This window comes from Manacus candei, unplaced genomic scaffold (genome assembly GCF_025592945.1).
Source record: "Manacus candei isolate 608988 ecotype Guabito, Panama unplaced genomic scaffold, ASM2559294v1 h1tg000020l, whole genome shotgun sequence".
NCBI classification, from domain to species: Eukaryota; Metazoa; Chordata; class Aves; order Passeriformes; family Pipridae; genus Manacus; species Manacus candei.
In genome coordinates, this window is record NW_026138068.1 from 3033744 (window position 1) to 3053321 (window position 19578).

The 19578-nt window shown below is 42.8% G+C and overlaps 2 protein-coding genes across 2 annotated transcripts in view; one reads left to right on the forward strand and one right to left on the reverse strand.

Moving 5' to 3' along the window:
* Window positions 1-19578, forward strand: part of VPS33A (VPS33A core subunit of CORVET and HOPS complexes) — a 117170-nt gene that overhangs the window by 35148 nt on the left and 62444 nt on the right. The window lies entirely within an intron of this gene.
* Window positions 1616-19578, reverse strand: part of MLXIP (MLX interacting protein) — a 47149-nt gene continuing 29186 nt past the window's right edge. The window contains exons 10-17 of the mRNA XM_051785757.1: window positions 17068-17189; window positions 16187-16373; window positions 15334-15458; window positions 11220-11318; window positions 9409-9536; window positions 8271-8394; window positions 7459-7588; window positions 1616-6981 (exon numbers count right to left, since the gene is read on the reverse strand). Coding sequence (XP_051641717.1) covers window positions 6860-6981; window positions 7459-7588; window positions 8271-8394; window positions 9409-9536; window positions 11220-11318; window positions 15334-15458; window positions 16187-16373; window positions 17068-17189 — 1037 coding nt within the window. The 3' untranslated portion in view covers window positions 1616-6859. The remainder of the gene's footprint in view (window positions 6982-7458; window positions 7589-8270; window positions 8395-9408; window positions 9537-11219; window positions 11319-15333; window positions 15459-16186; window positions 16374-17067; window positions 17190-19578) is intronic.

Genomic DNA, 19578 nt, shown 5'->3' on the forward strand with positions numbered 1-19578 from the left:
CAATTCCTTTACAGCAGTGATTTCATTTGGCACCATTTCCATGGAGCAAATGCAGATCCACTTTTGGCAGCGTTCGAGGATTAGCAGAACCAGCCACAAAAGAAGCCACTTCAAAAACTGTCATTTGGCACATCAGCTCAAGTTACAGCAGCCTCCATGAAATCACCACTAAATCAGTAGTACAGAAAATTTGCTCTCCAGCCACAGCTTCCTCCCACAGAGCTCCGACAGCATTGCTGCAGCAGCTCTGGCATTTGTAAAGCTTGGCCAAGAGAGAAGTCAGGCTCAAGTGTTGGTTTACCACTGGTTAAATAGCTCTGCTCTTCACTGCCTACTCCTATGGAAATGCTCTGTGAGACGAAGCTACAGATTTCTGAAAAATTAAATGCAGAGTTCAAAAACTGCTGCATCCTCTGGAACTGCAGGCCTGACTCATCAGAGGTTCTCATAAGAAATATTAAGTCAAAGGCATCAACGACAAGGATAAGATCAACCAGCACACACTCTTGTGTGGTGATTTTAAAATAAAATCCTTCTTTTCACTCATCTATTACCTTTTACTTCAACTAGAGCCTCAGGCACTCAATGCTGCTTCCACTGGGCAAGGAAATCCAAAATACACAGGAGGTGACAACTGAAGCACAGGGAGCTGGAATGTCCTACCAGGGAAAAACAAAAAGCAGTCATTAAAGGCAAGGATGAAATGTTCTTAATTTCATTTTTTAAATGGATTTAAGCAGCTCAGTGCCTAACACTGCCATCAATTCCATGGGAATACCGTGTTATCCAACCTCAGTGCTGCTCTGCAGACTCCACTGTCCAGGCAATGTGTCAGACTCAAATCCAAGCCTGCAAGAAAGTAAGACCAACAGGGCTCAAGGTATTGGTGCAGCACCTACAGGCTTAATAATTCCTTAGAGAAATACCAGGGCTGCCTGGGAATTACTGCATGTTAGAAGTGCAGAAATGAAAAAAAATTACCAAATGAGCTCACTCTCACTGTTGTGCTTCACAGAATGAACAATAAGGGTCTGATCACTTCAGGAATCATCAGAACAAAAATGATGTTTTGCAAAAGGTGAAAGAGAAGCTCAGGGGGTATTTAGGGCTCTGCACACACCTGGACCTGCAGAGATGGTGCTTTAGTCCCCTGTTATCGACTGTCTCAAGCTGATTCAGTGGAGGAGAGATGACTAGAAAGAGTTATTTTCAATTTTTGCTAATCTGGTTAACATTGACTCTGGTGAGACAGTGAACAGCCCAGCACAAAGCAAACACAGCCTGGGGGGCCAAGGCACCAGGAAAAGAAATCACTTGTGAGCTCCAAGTAAGCTCAGAGTGAGTCGATTATTTCAGTCAAGAAGAGCCCAAAGGGACACCAAGTTTCTTAAAAAGAGTTCAAACTTCAGCAGCTCCACAGAGGATACACAAGCCTTGCACTGCAAATGCCAAACACACAGATCCAGAAGGTCACTCCAGCATCATTTACAGGGAAAAGAGCTCTTGCCACCTTTTAGAGCTGCAAAAAGGCTGCCAGGTGCTGGCCCTGGCCCAGGAACAATTCCACTTACCCATTTCCCCACCTCCAGTTAGAAAATAAAGGCATTACAACCAGTTTCTTCCAAAAAATATCCTTTATTGTTTTGGTTGTAAATATAAAAAAAAAATGCATTGCACAATTTAACAGACCTACTGAAAAGTGCTACATATCAACAGTACAACAGAAGTTGTGTCATGCAACAGAACAGGAAACCTAAGCAAAGCAAGAGCACAACCTGAAGTCCTCATACCTTCAAGCATTTTTTTTTTCCTTTTTAACAAGAACAAATTCCATCCACTTAAAACACATTTAAATACAAGGTTAGAAGAAAACGAGCAACTTATGAATTGTATTGTTAATTGAAAGGTCTGCTCCAAACACTGATGTCTTTTGATTGAAAACCTCATTCATGTTGGAAAAGTTCAGATATAAAAGAAGTTCAGACAACAGCTAGAAAGTAATTCTATTATATACCTAAGATGTGTTTCTTTGTAACTGAAGTTATTTAGAACTCAAGTTTTACAGATAAAGTTACAATTTGGTACTACCTCTTCTGCTCTAACACAGTAAATGAGCAGGAAATTCAACCAAGAGCGAAACAAAAGGAAACTTGAGGCTTAACTGATGTTGTGGGAAATACTGGGGCTCTATAAAAGAAAAAAAACCAAATGATTTCCTCTGAAACTCAAGTGTATAAATATAGGAGTAACAGAAAAACTGCTGTTGTCTCACCTAATTAAAAAAACTCCTAAAAGTTATTAATAGTTGTCCATAGTCCTCCAAGAGTGGTATGACTGAGTCCCTAAAGCAACCTAAAATGGGTGTCATCAGCCTTTTGTGGGTATTTTTCCATGCAATAAAGGTGAAAAGAAAGTAAAAAAGAGAAGGAAAAAGGTGAAAACAGTTAACAACCCATTCTATTTTCAGCTGCATCTTTCAGCTGGCAACATCAAGGCAAGAATTATTCACTCCAGAAACTCAGAAAGTGAAACAGCCTTCATATAATTTGCACTACAAAAGCATTACCTTACTGAATGTTTTTGCAGTGAGTTTCTCTCTCTGTTCTCAAACTGTTCTCCAGGAGTTTGGGGTTTTAAAAGCAAACAAAACTAAATTTCCCTGTCCCTGTCACCTCTACCACACGTGCACATACACACACACTCTCACAAAGGAATGTAAAAAACCCTGAAGATACAAAGGGATGATGTTTTTCAGTACAATTTGACAGCCCTTTGTCTTTTTCAAGTCACTTCAGATTTAGAGGTTTAAGCACTTGCATATTTTCTGGTTTCTGTCAAGCCTGTGGTCTGACAGCCTGTACATGAGTGTGTGTGCTCGTGAGCATGGGAGAGGAGAGTGGTGAATTCAGCAGGAAAGGTGCAACTTTTTCCATACAGACACAATTACTCACAACCTCAGTTTGAAAGGGACACAGATAAAATCCTCTTAAAAGCCAGGGAAGCCCCACTTTGTCCATTCACAGAATTTTCCACAGAGCACTGTACTGGGGGAACGATGTATGATGTGATAAATCAAATGCATCCACGACACCAAGATCTAAGGCACAGATGGAAACATTCTGGTCAGCCTCCCTTCAAGGAAGCCTTCCCCAGGGGTTTAGAAAAGCATGGAAGAACATTCCAATCAGCTCAAATGGTAGTAATCAAGAATCCTTTGGTTTTGTGCAGAGATCAGACTGTCATGATGAAGTGTGCACTTGTCTGTGATCCTACTACTCATTAATTCCTTCAATTCTAGCGTGTTCCTGGAGTTTCACCACTTACTCCTCCAGCTAAGAGGAGGCTAAAAACTACAACACAAGCTAATAACTAATCCAGATAATGCCCAGAACTTGTGTTTGGGGTGGGGGCCATCTACAATATCCTGCCTAATAGAATTCAAGGTTGAAAAGAACCACTAGACAATCCCAGTTTGTGCATATCACAGGCCACAAATAAATCATTTAGCCATTTGTTTACTCAGTGAAAGATGTTGGATTTGAATGAATATGACTTGCATTCCATTCTATGGGGGTTCTCTGAAAGTTTAGCACCAATTCACTGAAGACAGATGTGCATCACCTGTAATTCTGTGCAGATATAGGCACTGTGTGTTTGGTTTGCTTTGGTGACACTGAGGAAATCAGAGCCCTTAGGTTAGGGGAGAAAGTGTTACTAAACTTTGGAAAAAAAATAGTATTGAAACTCCTCAATGGGTAAGAAAGACAGACTAAGGAGTTCAAAGTGGAAAACTATGCAGGAACTAATACATACGTGGTCCATCTCTTCTCATACCAGTGCTCAGTAGTTCTACTGCTCAGATGTGAGACATAAACCAGCTCTTTCCTCCTGTGTTTCCAAATGAAGTGAAATCACTCTCCTCACAAGGCTGACTGATAAAAGAAAAGAATTCTGATTTGCAGCAATATGGGGACAAAAATATATTGAATCACTGCTTCGAAGAGCAGCCACATCATTTCTGGTAATTGCACTACGTGGAAAATATATTTTCGCTTTTCCTTCCCTCCCTCCTACACTCTTGCCTAAGTAAGCAATCTTTGATTTATTTTTTTTCTCTTTACTGTGTTAAGAATTTGCAGATTTTCAATAGTGCTTTGACCTTGTTTCTCCAGCACAATTTGATAAAATAAGCACTTTCCCTCCAATTGTAACCAGCTCATGATGCAATGAGTTTGATAGTTTTTCCATCCACATGCAGATAAAAACTGTGAATCGACAAAATGTTTAGCAATTCAGTCAAATTACCCCTTCCTGTTCCTTTCAAGTCCCTTTCAGTTTCCCATCCAATGAGATCTGGGATGTTAGGATTTAAGCTGCCAGATTTCCCTGGGCCTTGAAGCATTTCTTGTACTGCCCTTTGCTTGTTGAGACAAAACTCCAACGTCATCGATACTAGAAATGGTAAAAATCACACACGATCATTGCTGACAAGCAGGAGACGACACTGCAGGGGAGGCTTTACTCTGAAAGCTCAGCAAAAACCCCAGTTCTTGGACAATGTGCCCACTGATTTCTTGCTAGGAAACCAGAGGTGTTTTTGCCATGCAAACGCCCATGTGGTATCTGTGCATCTCAGGGAGATTTTAGCCCACAGAGGAAAGGATGTGAGGGACCCTCCCCAGCTCATCACAGTGTTAAATGACTTCACTGGCATCAGGTTCACAACCAGTGATAAAAGTGGGAGGATTTAAAGCACTGGTTTAAAAAAGAATTTACCTATTCAACACTTCTTACCCAGATGCATCCCAAAGAGTATTGCTTAATTAATTACAACATTATGTAAGAAAGATCTAGGTATGGATCCCTCCAGAAAATCTACTCACTATTTAATCACTATGACAACCTTTATACGCTATTTCAAACCATTCCTTAGCTGAGGCTTGGATTTTTGTTGGTTCTGTCACAGGGACACAGGTTTTCACATGTGCCACAAACTTCAAATTATATGTCAGATTTGCTGTAAAAAAAAGAAAGAAAAAAAAAGCATCTCCTCATCTGTCTGCACAGCTACAGGGAGGCATGCTGGGACTCAGCTTTGCCTTCCCCTTCAGCTCCTTTTCCTCCTTCACCCCAAGGTACCTCTGCTCATGGAGAAGGCCCTGAGGTTCACCTTCTGTGCCTCCTCCTTGCACATTCCTGCTCACACAGAAGGGAACTCTGCAAGGAAAGCCATTAGCTGCAAAATCTCAGGACAAATCAAAACCAAACCCACGCCCTGTGCTTAGTCCTACTCCCCAGGCCTATTGTTTCCTTTTAAATTTTGGCCCACCAAGTGGATGACAGTGAGGACAACGCTGAGAAAAACTCCATCTCCCAAGTAGAACCTTCTGAGCCTGTTTATGAGTGTGCAACCCCCAAATGTTCCAGCTGCTCCTCATTTTAGCACTGGGACAGGCTGCAGATCACCTCCAGCAGCCTGATCTTGGAAGAAAACTGCTCAGAGAAGGGAGGAGGGAAGAGATGCCCACAGTTTGCATAGCTCTGAAGAGTCAGAATCAAGCCACAAGTGGAATTACAAGGGTCACAGGATCATTCCAGACTATGAGCTATCAGTTGGAATGACTATCCCAGTGCTGTCTCAGGATGGACAATCCCTGCTGTAGCGAGACTCAGTCTATCTGCAGCAGAGCACAGTCTGTGCTGAGACTGTCACAGAAAAATGTTGTTCAGTATTTTGAGTTTTAAACATATTTTTACATGTTTTATAATTCATGCTGAACATAACCTTCCCATACAGACCAGATTTAGCAAAGTCCTTCAGGTTTTTCAGGTAGAAGACAAAAAGAAGAAGCAAAAAAGACAGAGAAGCAAAAAACTGACTACAAGTCCATGTGGTTTGATATAGTTTCTGAGATAATAAAAAAGCCAATTTCTTACCCTTATAAACTCAATTCTTGTCTCTGAAGTGCTACTACATTTACCTATGGATGTGTTTTATATGTGCACATTTTGTGAGGATGGCAGCTGAACTGTGCAGAGTGCAAGAAAACAGCTCATTGATTAAACTGGTATAAAATTCATAAATTTATCCTAATTGGAGAATTTATGCAATCTCAAACTGCTTTCTTGCACTTACTGCACAGTCTGCTACTCCCTTGCAATGGCTATATCAGGAAAAAGAATAAAAATCAGCTACTTTATTTACTAGAAAATAAAGCAAGTCTGATCATATGCAATGATACACTCATCAAAATAAAAATACACAAAACACAGCCTGAGATTTTAATTCTAGGATTTTTGCCATGAGTTGACATCATTAACGGATTTTTCTTCTCCTTTGGTTTTTCGTGTGATCCTGTTTAAGAATTTTCTCTATTCAAGTAAAACAAATGGAACTGAACACCAGAAAACAAAATAAAGAGCACATTTCGCTTCATGAAATCAAAATCATTTTTCCCCTTGAAGAGCACATTCCTTGGTGTACAGGATTTACACTTCAGAGAGCTTAGTACTCGAAGGTGTTTCATAGAGATCTGTTGCATACAGATGAAAATGCTGCATTGATGGAGACATATTGCTGCCTGCAGGACTCAAACCTGCTGAGTTTACCTGAGCTTGGTGTTTTTCTCACTGAACGGAGCCAGCACAGCACTGGAGAGGGATCAGAATGTTGGGACAACGCTGCATCACTGACAATGCTGCATCGGTTGCACGTTGGCTGAAGGCAGAGCCGGACACCCCGAACGATCAGGGTGGTGGAGAGAACCCTTTCTAAAGTGCACAGGCTGACAGGAGCCTCACCAGGCTGGGGCTGGCAGGTTCTCCACCCCATGGACAAGCACCTCAGTGTCTTTGGTTGTTAGGTTTCTCCAGCTCTCTTGTTCAGCTTGATCACGGCCTCCGTGGCTTGTTCCGGCAGGCACGACGGGTCCGACAGGATCGACGTGGTTGTGCTGAGGTGCCGGAGGGTGTTCAGCACCACTGCAAAAAAAACAGGCAGAAAAGCAGCAAGAAAAGCCATTAGTCTGACTGATCCTTCTTCTGCACCCCTTGACAATTATAAATGTAAATTTAATACTTGCTGAACTGCAAGGAGGAACAGAAGGTCATTCCAAAGCTGAACACAAATCTCACATCTTCCTTCATCATGAGATAAATCACACTGCCAAACTTATTCCAACTAGAGCTGAATATTTGAAATTTAAATGCAGTTTAAGGCTGTTTAAATTCTGGTATATTCAGCAATATGGTTTTTTTCTTCTGTTCAGTGTTAAACACGGAACCAAGTGTCTTCTCAGTCAGAAGAGGTTCTAATTTTTCCACTGAGCTAATAAAAAGGAAGTGCAAGTCATATTCATCATGTGCTGTCTTTGTCATCCTCTGACTTTCAAGAAATGATATTATATATGGTCTCACTTCCTATGATCTGGAATAGCTGCAGGATGGAACTTCACTTACTTGGCCTCAGAACAGGAAGAGAACAGTGCTGATCCAACCAGGCCAGTGCTGTTTCATTCAGATCCTTAAAGCTTGTTGTGGAAACCATCGCATTGAAGGACTCAAACAATGGCTTAATAATAATGCTGAACTGCAAACCACCAAATGTTAAGGGAGACATCAAAGGAGGAGTTCAAAACATTCTCTGGGAAAGGCTACTACACAGAAAATACTGGATTTCTTAATGGATTTAACTACCAGAGGGATTGCAGCATTTCAAAAAATATTTGTTCAAACCTGTAACACTAAGACAAAGGAAAAATGAACCTCAATTCCTAATGACACTCATTATACTTTGGACAATCCCTCCGTACTCACCTGAAAGGGGAAAAAGGCAAGGGGGGAAAAAAAAGAAGGGAAGGGGGAGGGGAAAGGAAGGGGGGTAGAAAGGAAGAAAAGCCGGGGGGGAAGGAGAATGTATAAGTTTGTAATTTTTTTTTCCCTGAAATCTTTGCTATTCCCTCCCTGTGTAGGTTTTCCAAAAGACAACCAGAGCTGCAGTTACAGCAGAGTCCTAAAGATTTCTTGCAGTACCTCACCTTTGTGTTGCATTTTATTTTCCAGTTACCTCCCATACATTTAAGCTGAACAAGCTGTGCCTCAAGACAGCCTGAAGGCAAGGATTCCTATCCATGCACGGATGTGGATGAAAACTGAGGACACCTGTTATTTAAGTAACTTGGCTTAAAGTCACAGCATCAGAATCCCAAGTTCTTGGCTCTGAATGTCCCAGTACCAAACTCCAAGTTCAGCAGGTTGATGTAAAAGGATACAATCCAAAACTTCCAGTTCTGCAGGGTCCTGCTCCTCACATACTCATCAAACATCCTCCTCATGTGGTCAAACCTTTGCCGCGTCACGGGAACCCCGGTAGCCGGGAGCTGCTGTTGACACGAACTGGAAAGATGTTCCAAGGTCAGGATCCCACCAAAGAGGACACAATTCTCTTCTGGACTAAATCAGAGCATGAGAAAAGTGTGTACCCCCACTATTTCTGATCAAGGGGCTCCCCAGTGCACGAAGCTGACAAAATGTAACTGCTCCAGTCAGGAATACAAACTGTTTTCCCATCAATTTTGTCTGTATTCAAAGTGATTCTCAAGTTGCTACACACACTTGTTACAAGAAACAAAACTGAAAACAAAGTATAACATAGAACAAAGTAGTTTTGGGCATCCAATCGGGAGAAGGCACATTAGGAATCAAGGAAATATTTACAGTTACTCCTAATGTTACAGAAGAAAATGTAATGGAGATTCTGAAGGGACAGATCAATTTAAAATAAAATGAAACAGACTCCATCATACTTTTTAAGAAAAATAAAAAGGTTTTGATTTGCTGCTAATTCTAATATCATTCTTAAGCCTAAAACTTCTGGAGATGGAAGTAAAGCCACTGGGGTTCTCAAGGTGCTTTACAATAGTATGTAACAATCATAACCCCACAGAGCAAACTGAGGCAGCAGGAAAGCAAAGTGATTTATCAGAGCTATATTCAGCCAGTGCCAAACTTCCGGAGTCCAAGTCCTGTGTCTTATGTGCTCAATCCTATTTTCCTGTAAAATAGGACTGCATTTGAGAAGAAAACTGCAGCCAAGCCACTGAGAAGAGTAAGAGTGTTTGATCACCAGTGAGTACAGCTTTATAAATTAAACATCACCACTGGTTTCTTCTCAGAATTATTCTGATGTGACACATCTTCCCTGATGCCGCCACTGTTGGGCATTTGTGCTCAGAGTTTGCTGAAAATCCACACAGTTTGTCCCAGTGCCCATCCCACAGGAGCTCTGCCTTTAGTCTGGAGCTGATAGCAACTCCACTGCTCTTCAGCACCCATCTGCTGTGTGGTGTGAGCCCTGGCAAACATTCCCTCTGTTAACCAAAGCAGGACAGAAAGCTCTCCAGGTCTCACATGATCGTGGCGTTCAGCTCCTCGATTTCCTCCCGGAGGCGCCTGGTTTCCTCTTGCATCTGGGTCCTTTCCTGCTGCAGTTTAGCAATATATTCTACTGCTCTCTGGAGTGTGATTGCATGGCTGATCTAGACCAAACACAAACACAGAGCTCACCTTCTGCAACAAAGTGAGACACACGAAGAGTTTGCCCCTAACCTGCAAAACACTCACAGAAGCACTTCAGCACCTCAAGTTTCAGCACCTCAAGTTTCCTTCACTGTGGTGCAAAACACACAATCAGGCCAAGCAAAACACTTCAGACACTAAACCCTTCATTTCTCTGACTCCTCTTTGAACTCTAGTACAGAGAAATGTGGTTGCAGTGGTTGTTTTCTTCCAGACATTACATTTGTGCTACTTTGTTGAAAGAAGTATTTTAATAATTTAAAATGTTTTGTTTCATTATCTGTCCTCTTAAAAATATTTACAACTCTTACTTAAGTACTGAAGGATGTGCTACATCTGCTGATAGATTTATGGTGCTGGTAGAAGCGTTGTTTGAAGTTGACAATATAGATTATTTAGTTTGGGAAACCGGAAGTTATTAAACAGAAGGTAACATGTCTAGTTTCTTTCAAATAGACTATTCTGGTCAAGAAGTGAAATTCTGATGACATATCACCTTGAAAAATTATGTAAACAAAGAACAATGCTACAGAAAAGGCTTTCATATTTTCCATGGTTCAAAAGGTACTGGTTTTACAGGACATTTTGAATTTTGTTGTACAGATAAATCTGTATTTCAATTTAGAGAAGTTAAGTAATGTAGCCAGAATATGTTCCTAATTTGGACAAAGCCATTTGACAACGAGAAACCAGTAAGGAAGTTTTTCTCTGTAAATCTATGCACAAAAGACAGGTGAAAGGGAAAAAATGCCTTGAAAACATCTGCCAGGCTGTGGGCACAGGGCCAGGTTCTTAAAGGCAGCTGAGTGACACGAGATGTGAAGGGTCCTAGAGGGATTTTCCAAATCCTCCGAACTGGTCATGCTCCTGACTTCTCCCAGGAGGCAGAGGTATCAATGGTGTCAAAGTTCTACAGATCTCCCTGAGCTTTTCCATTCTCCCTGTGCCTCACTGACATGTTTCAGCACTGTGTGCAGCACACACACGGTTGCTCTGCCCTCTCTCAGCTGACCAAAGGGAGCTCAGCTGTTCACGTGGCACTGTCCCAAACTATCCAGCTGTGCTCCTAAATACAGGAATTAACTCAGGCCCAGTGTCAAGGTGTATTAAACCAGGCCCAGCATCACACCAGCAGCATCTCCCTGGCTTCTGGCTGTGTCAGGCACAATAAGCTGACAATACTGGCTGGACCACAGTCTTCTCAAGTGCAGCTCTGGGGACCAGACCCACCCAGAACGGGTATAAAAGCCAATGTGTCAGAGGAAAGGTGGCATTACAGCAAATGCAAAGTCAGCTTATGCTGCAAACATGACAAACACCTTCATTACTGGGGTCTCAAGATCAGTTTTTCTTCATTCCCTGTTGGCTTTAAAGCTGCATTATTTCATCAGACAAGACTCGTTCAATGTTTGAAGTTGCAGCAGAACAACAATGTCTGAAAGATGAAGTGCTTCCACACACACCTGCTGACTACAACCCCTGGATTTCTCCCCTTCCCTTTTCAAATCCCTCAGTTCAAGTATCTTCACTGGCAGACCGGCATTCTCAGTCAACAGTAAAATGATTAAATTTATTAACAAGTCTTTCAGAATGGCTCTGGTTTACATTTCACATCAAACTGTTAGTGCTGCCAAGGTACTCACCGACTTGGAGTTGGCTGACACCAAACTGCTCAGGGCACTGAAACCAATCTTGATATTAGACCTTCGTTTCTGCTCCGAAAGATGCTTCATCCTTCGATTCTGCATAAAGAAAAACCAGCTCAGTCTATGCTGTTCTGCTTTACTGTTCTACTGCTATGATTGCTTCAGCTATTCAAATTCAGTCATTTTTGTTGACTTGGGGCATTCACAGTCTCCCCAGTCAAAGTCACAGAACTATAAATTTGCAATCAATGATTAAGGTTTTTAAAAAATAGCTGTCACTGCTTTAAATTCAATTCCAAACTTTGTAGGTTTTCTTCCTAAATATAAGTTTTTATTTACACCATTTCTGAAGTCAAATTCCAATTTTTGAGGCATGCAATTAGTTAAGATTTTGTTGAAGCTTTTCTGTTTAAAACAGTCCATATCACTTATTCCTAACACATACAGAATGTCTACTGATGTAACAGGCAGCCTGACAAAAAGAAAAAAAAAATAAATAAGAATCCACAACACCGGCCTACCCTGAGGATGAAGACTTTGTTAGGGATGAGCATTTTCATTTGTAGCTTTAAAAACTTACTTCCCCTCAAAATTCCTGTGAATTAAGTTCAGCTAGCTGAAGTCTTTTAACTGCATACTTTTGTCTGAGCAGTTTTCTTAGCATGAGCAAAAAGGTTGCTAAGTCTTGGGCCACAAGCTGCAAACTTGTGGGAGACAGAGAGCAGTGCAAGCTGCAAGATAAGGAAGCTGTGACTGTCAGCAAAAGCTGCAATCTGTCCAGATAAACCAGCTAATAACCTGTCTAGAGATAGGAAAAGAATCCAGCAAGGAACAAGAAGATCCTGGACCAAAACCTGCTACTGGACCAAGGGCCATGGGCAAGGCGTGTCAAGAGCATGTGAAGAAGGTGCTGAGTGTAAGGGAATAAAAGCCCAGGGATTTCTCAGCTCCAAGTCCCTCTCCAGAGGCACCAGCCCCAGATGTTCCTATGGAAACCTTGACAAAGAACTTCAGCTGCAGCAACTGTGAGGGATTTAACCCATGAGCCTGCAGAGCTGTCTCTGTACCACCCCGTGCTCCTCCCTCTGCACTGCCTGTTGATTTCTCCTCCCAGTTGCCTCTGCTTACCCTGTGGTTTCTGTTATCCCTGTTTCTCTTACACTGCAGTCAGTGGTGGTGGGGGGGTGTATTTCTGTGTGAAAAGTTCCTCCCCCACCTCCAGCATTCCATGTACACACCCATCACCTCTGGAACCTCAGGAATCTGGTTATGGGGGGGAATCAGATGTTCAGGTTAAAGGAAGATACAGCTTGATGGGCACCATTATTGTCTATTATTTGTTCTGAATATCATCTATCCTGGGCCAATGTTGACCTGTTGGGGTAGATGTTCTGTCCAGTTGAGCAGGATAAGACAGTTACAGAGTACATGGAGTTGGTCCTACAGGCAGGGGGAAGCTGCAATGCTCGGTCTCAGGTTGATCCTGACTGGAATTGTAAAAACTGGAGATAATTGTCAAACAGTAGTTGGAGATCCAATGAATGCAATTAGAACTTGTGAGGACATAAGAGTAAATTGAACTAAAGCACAGGAATGTAGACAGAGAGGAACACCCCAGCAACTACTGGGGAAGACTGTGACAGGCTTTGTTGACAGAGTTCTAATAGACAGAATTCTTCATTGACAGAATTCTAATAATAAATTGACAGCAAGTGTGTTTGTGGACCAAGCCACCTTTGACATCTACAAATGTTTTAAGCATCCTATGCCAGGTTGGCATTATATTACCTGGAGGTTCAAGGCTTTTACAGCATGTAAATGATCTGGTACTTGCCAGTAAAGTATATGAAGGTTGTTTGAAAGATACTATTTGTCTGTGTAGAGCTTTAGCAGAAAGAAAAGGTCACCCTGCATCTCTTTCTAAGCTCCAGTTGTGTTGTCAGGAAGTAGAGTATCTAGTATTTATATTAACAAAAAAACAAAGATTAGTAGACCCAGAATGGGTCAAGGCTGTGATAGAAATTTCTTGGTCAGTAATAAAGAAAACAACTGGGAGAAATTTTTAGGCACAGAAGGATCCTGCAGCCCCTGGATCCCCAGGCTGCAGAATTAAGTAAACCATTGACAGAAGCTCCCAAGGCAGAGGAAGTGGAGTCTATACATTGGCATTCAGAGAAAGAAAAGACTTCTCAAGCTACAAAAGGAGCCTTAGTTTCTGCTTCAGCACTGGGATTGCCAGATTACTCCAAGCCCTTTGAGTTATTTATGCAGGAGGACAAAGGAGCAAAACCCTTCTCAAAGCTGGGCTCACACAAAGCTGGGCCCACACCGCCGCCCTGTGGCTTCTGCTCAGCTCAGCTCAGCTGGAGCAGTAAGGAACCACTCCCATGTGACAGCCACGGCACAACAGCCGTCCTGAAAAACCAGCCACCGACAGCCTGGAGGCTGAGATAGAATCCAATATGGAACAAAATAGCTCCAGACCAAAAGCCATCCCTGGCCCAAGAGGTGAGTGCCAGGAGGGTGGAGAGCGTGTGAGGAAGGTGCAGAGACTGTAACGGTACAAAAGCCCAGGACTTCTTTGTTCTGGGTTCCTCTCCAGAGGCACCAGCTTGCGTTGTTCCTATTTTTTTCTTGGAATTGGATGTCTGGGACTCTGCTGCAGGAAACCTGGGGTAAAGAAACTTCTTTGTAACACAGTTTGCCCTTTCAGAACACATTCCTGGCAGAGTGAGGCCTTCCGGTGGGAGCTCACCATCACCCCACTCTGGAAGGGAGGAAAACGGTGTAATAAAGCAGTGAAGTGGCTGCTCAAAACCACAGAAAATGCAGGTTCAAGAGCAGAACTGCTATTTTTGGTGCCTTCTATGCTTTTCTAAACTGAAATAATGTTACCTAGCAATACAGAACTGTTGAATCTAACTAACAATGCAGAGGATCAAAAGAACATACTCCTAGAGACTGGCAAACACCACTGCTTCTCTCTTTTCTTACAAAAGAGTTACTAACAATACACATCCAAAGTAGATCCTGTCAGAGCAGCTGAGTTTAAATGACTATGAAGCCTATTTCATTGCAGAATTCTTACTTTTAAGAACACTGTTCCATCTAGTGACCCCTTTCCCACCATCAGCCAGCCCAGTTAATCTGTTCCTCTGTTAACTCACTCTCTAGCAGCAAGAATAGGCTGCAACTACTAGTTGCGAGCATTCGTGCCATGCAAATCACTGCAAACTTTTATAAATAACTTGTAGCATGGTCAGCAAGGGCCAGTTCTGGTTCTCCTCTGCAACAGAACTAGAACTGAGTGCAATCACAGGCTGCAGGTGTTAAACTTACCTTTCTGCCCTGGGAGAAATCAAGCTGGTACCAACTCACAGGATAAGCAGAGCAAGAGAAGCCAGACAGGGGTTGGCACTTGCAAAACAGTTAAGTAACACTCCCTTTCACAACAGAACTAATGGGAGGGTTGCAGCTGATTGTTCTGCATTGGTTTTTTATGGATAAGTTTCTCATACCATCACAGAAAGTGTTCTGACAAGGTCAGCTCGTATGTGAGGCACAACCAGCGTCAGGTTCTATCTCTAGACCGCCGAGTTCTTACCCCAGTAATTCTCGAAGGGTTTTACAGGTGTAACTTGTAGAGTCTGTGGAGCTGCTTCTCTGTGGAGCAGCAAAGCATCACTGGAGACATGTAAGTAACTCAGCAGGTCAAGAACTTCCCCTCCAGCGATGGCCAGAGCCCTGCAGACTGAAGAGCCCCAACAGAACAATGGCAAAAAGCCACGGTTTAGAACACTAAGCCTGAAACCTTTGACCAAGTAAACTGAGACCTGTCACAACACTCCTGTGAGCCACAGCAGGAACTGCTGTCATGACCATAAGGACCTGCAGAGGTACAGCTAAGCCTGGCCCCTCTGGTGACACATCCCTGAAGAGCAGAGTAGATTATTAAAGACTGACATTTTGAATTGAACAGAGCAGCACAGATGCAGCAGCAAGCTAAGACCAACACACAAATATGCTACTGTCCTGAAGCACAACCTTCTCTGGTCCATGCTCAGAAAAAAACAGCAAAGGAGAAAAGCCCCTCAAAGGGAAGGACACACACCTTAAATGCAGCCATAGTAGGGTCAGTGGCAGGCTTTCCTGAGCAGCTGTTCTGAGGAGACTGAGGGCTGGGGCTCTGCTCAGAGGTGCAGGGGGAAGCTTGGCCTGAATTCTGGCAGTCCCGGCCTTCATAAAGGAAGAAACACAAGTCACATTAACAAACAACTTCCTGTAGCAAACGTAACTGCTGAGAAGTTTCTACTCAGAAATGAACTGAAATGCAGTCAGCAACCAAATTATAGTTTGATGCAGCAACCACATGCTAGAAAACATCAAGATTGCTGGGAAAGCTTAGAATTTCATGGCACAAGCATAATACACCTCAAATAGCGAGATGTAATACTCCTTTCACACACACATAGTTCAGCAAAGGCATGTCGAACACGTAGGCTGTGACTCCATCGTCCTGCTGGACTGCCCCATTTGACTCCAATTGCCTGGGACATGATGGTGACAATTACAAGCCATTTAATCACCAAAACCAGCTCCACCATTGCACATGCAGAAGGATCTTTGCACTTACCTACTGTGTCTGAGATCCTCCAGTCAGAATTAGAGTTATGACACTGAACAACAAAGCTATTCAGCACTTCCTACACAGATGCCTTTCAACAGGTTTAATTTCTTGGTGACTACAACAGCACATCCTTTTAGAAAGGAGCCACTTGCAGGAAGCACAAAATCACAGTGGGAATGCTGCACAGTCATTTAAGACAAAAATTGCAAACAACTGGATGCAACTGAAGCTGCAGGGTAGAAGGGGATTATCCAGGGATCCTCAAGACCCTGCCTAACCCACAGAAACACACTTACATGTGCAGGGCAGAGAGAATGCTTAGAGCTTTCTAACTTACTAGGTGTAGGTGAGGGAACTTGTGAACTGCAACTGTGGTTAGGGATGTGCTCTCCTTTCACCAACACATCCTGGACTACACTAGGAGAGAAGAGATGTGAGACTGTGGACTGGCTTTGTTGACTACTTGGTGCTCGCTGTGCTGGACCAACCAGAATGTTACTACGGAACTCCGTCACCCCGGGAGCCTGGGAACAGCACAGACATAGCACAGAGAAACACAGAGAGAAAGAGAGAGCAGGGGGGAGTGTGGGGGCACAGGGAGAGAAGGGATGAGAGAACGGAGAAAGTGGGGAGAGAGAGAGAGAGATTAAGAAAGAGAAAGAGAGAGAGAGAGATTTGTTACCTTGCCTTTCACTAAAAGCAGCAAATTAATACATGATTAACAATCTGACGACAAGAAACAAGGGCTAATATCTAAGGAATTGGCAGGCACCGAAGTCAGGCTGCTGGCAGGAGACCAGTGTCCTTTCATAACTTAAAGCAGTATTATAACACATCAACAACATAATATACTAAAATCTATTTCCATCTTCCTGCACACAACATATTGGGGAAACCCACTCACATACTCAAGGCATGCTTTCCAATATGTCAGTGGAAAGGTGACTTTCCTGGCTCCTTCCAGCTTAAAGCACAAGCCATCCCCATCCACAGCACTGTGTATACAGGCCTCCTTGGAATCTTAACTATAAAGTGCTTCCAGGCCCATAAAGTAACTAAATTAAAGACAAGCAAACGTCATGCTGATTGCACAAATGCATACACTGGGCAACAGGTCATTTAGAGGACTCGTTACCCTCCCCAGCACATTATGGCTCTCACTACTTGCAAATAACAGGCCTAGAAAACAAATATATTATTTTTTGTTCTTCTCCTTACTCTGACAATTCCAGCTGGTGCAATTGCAACATTAGACTGAGACGTGGCTGGCGTCAAAATCCCCTCTCTTTTTAAAGGTGCTGGAGTTACAATCACAGCTCTGGACTGTCCCTGAAAGGCAGCTGAAGAACACAATTCAGTTAGAATAGTTAATGAGACAAAAAAAAAAAAAAGTGGAGATTATTTTGTATGAAATAACTTGTCATTAAACAGGGGGATGGATTATTGGGCACCTATTTGGTAATATTTCACTGCAGTGCAAAATGCCACCAGTTTTCCATTAATCTCAATCCCCTTAATCCAGTACAAAGGACTCCAATACATCAGTTTTTTCTGAGTTTTTTAGCATCAGTGTTTCAAGATGAATTTACAGAGGTACATAGTAATTCAGGGAGCTGCAAAGTGTCTTCATTCTGTCAGAGCTGAGTTTGACAGGAGGAAGATCATCTTCAGCTCTCCTCTCACATCCATACTTCTTGTTCTGCTGACCCAGGAAGGGTCAGTGATCCAATACTTCATGCTTCCTTCCATATATATTGAATCCTTTTCCTCACCACTTCATTCTACCAGTTTCTTTCACTATCTGGTTTTACAGCTGCCTCAGATGACACACAAGCACAAGACAAACAAATGTGATTGGGAATCAGCACCAAAATTCCAGAAAATAGGCGAAAGAACCAGGAGTTTTGCAGTGCTTAGACAGCTAGAGAGAATTCCGAATAGCAGCAAATGTCTCCACATAAATCTGTGAAGAACTCCATTTAACCAAGGCAGATGTGCAGTTGGTTCTTGCCCAGAGTTCAGAGAGAACATGATGGACCCTCCTATACTGTCACTAAGGGAAGAATCAGGCAAAGACAAAACTTCCATCTGGTTTTTGAGAAAACTGAACCAAATTTATTCAGTTTCATTCTCGCCTGTATTGGCTTCAGCTCTCCCTCGGACTAATAAAGTCATGATGCATGAGAAGTGTCACCACAGCTCAGTGCCTGCAGTTTAGCATCAGGATTCTGAAGGGCACACGCAGCAGGACGGGGAGACAGTGCAGGATTATCTAATGTCCCCTTCCTGACTGATCATCTGTGACTGTGGTTTGAATCAGGAGGAGGCTCTGCACATCCTTTACCAGAGAGGACTGCACAAACCTTGTGGCAGCCCTTGCGTGGGGCTGTCGGGCACAGAGCTCTGTCACTGGGACACAGGGAGCTCATTCTTTGAGCATTCCCACGTCTAAAGCCGGAATCACAACCCTTCCACTGTTCACTGACGTTCAGCTGGACTCAGGACATCTCTATTGAGCTCAAGTGCCTACTCTTAACCAGTGCATTAATGCTGCTACACAGGCTTGGCATTCCTGACTTCCCATTTGGGGAACTGTAATGATCAGCAACAATATTTAGAAATCACTTTACATGTTTCAGGTTTCTGTCCTGCACATGCATCTTTTGCAGACTTTTCTCTCAAAATCAGCACATTTATCCTGAAGAGGTGATAGGAGACTTCTTCTCCATGTGAAATCTTGTACCTGATGAGACAGTCTGTACAGATTTTTGAGTCCTAATACCACTAGGCAGTAAATGTGATGCATCCCTTTCTAACACAAGACATAATGGCATTTGCTTTATACTCAGGAGATGATTTGTTTGTCCTGAACACAAGTGACAGGCATAAATGCATCAGTGACCAGTACTGGCATTTATTCTATTGCCAAAAATAAAGCTCTAGTCTTTATATAAAGTCTTGGATTTGTCCCAGAGCTTGGTGTCCCAGTTTTTAAGGAGCACTGTGATCCCCAAACACACACCACTACCAGGAATGACAAACAGCAACAACTTTAAATCTAGATGAGAAATGAAGTCATTGGTTGTGATGGTCTAGAAGCAACTGGTAAAGCATTGGGAAAGTGATATATGGGGTGAGGAAAAACCCAGGAAGCACTAAGAAAGCCAGAGGCAAAGGCTTTCTCAAAATGAGTTGCCTACTATGCTTTACTAGGTGAGAAATGCCTGTCTTGACTGCTGAAGGTACACAGACTCTTTATAACACACTATTGACAGGACCAGTGCCATTAACACCCTGGTACATTAATCATGGACCAACCTGTTTCCAGTGACATGTTAGAATTAGATCCTTGGCTCTGTTCTTCTCCTGAACAGTGATTTTAATTTTCTTTTTTTTTTTTGGTGGGTAAGCTCAGTATCAGGCCTTAGCAGACACACCTACTCCCTAGTAAAGCCTGTTTAACAATACTCCTCCAGGCAGGGTTTTTCATGAATTATTGTTGCTCATTTCAAGTGGCTGAAGTCACTTGGCCCCCAGCCAGCACAAGTCTAAAAACAGCCTGCAATAATCCCAACAAAAAGCTTGCTGTCTGTCCTGCTCTGGCCTTGAGCTTTCCCACAAGAACCACCACAAGCAAAACTTGCTATTCTTAGCTTTGTGCCAAAGGCTCCAAATCATCCCCAGTGTGGAGGTCCCAGCACATCAGTAGGTGCTCGTGCTCCGACCTGA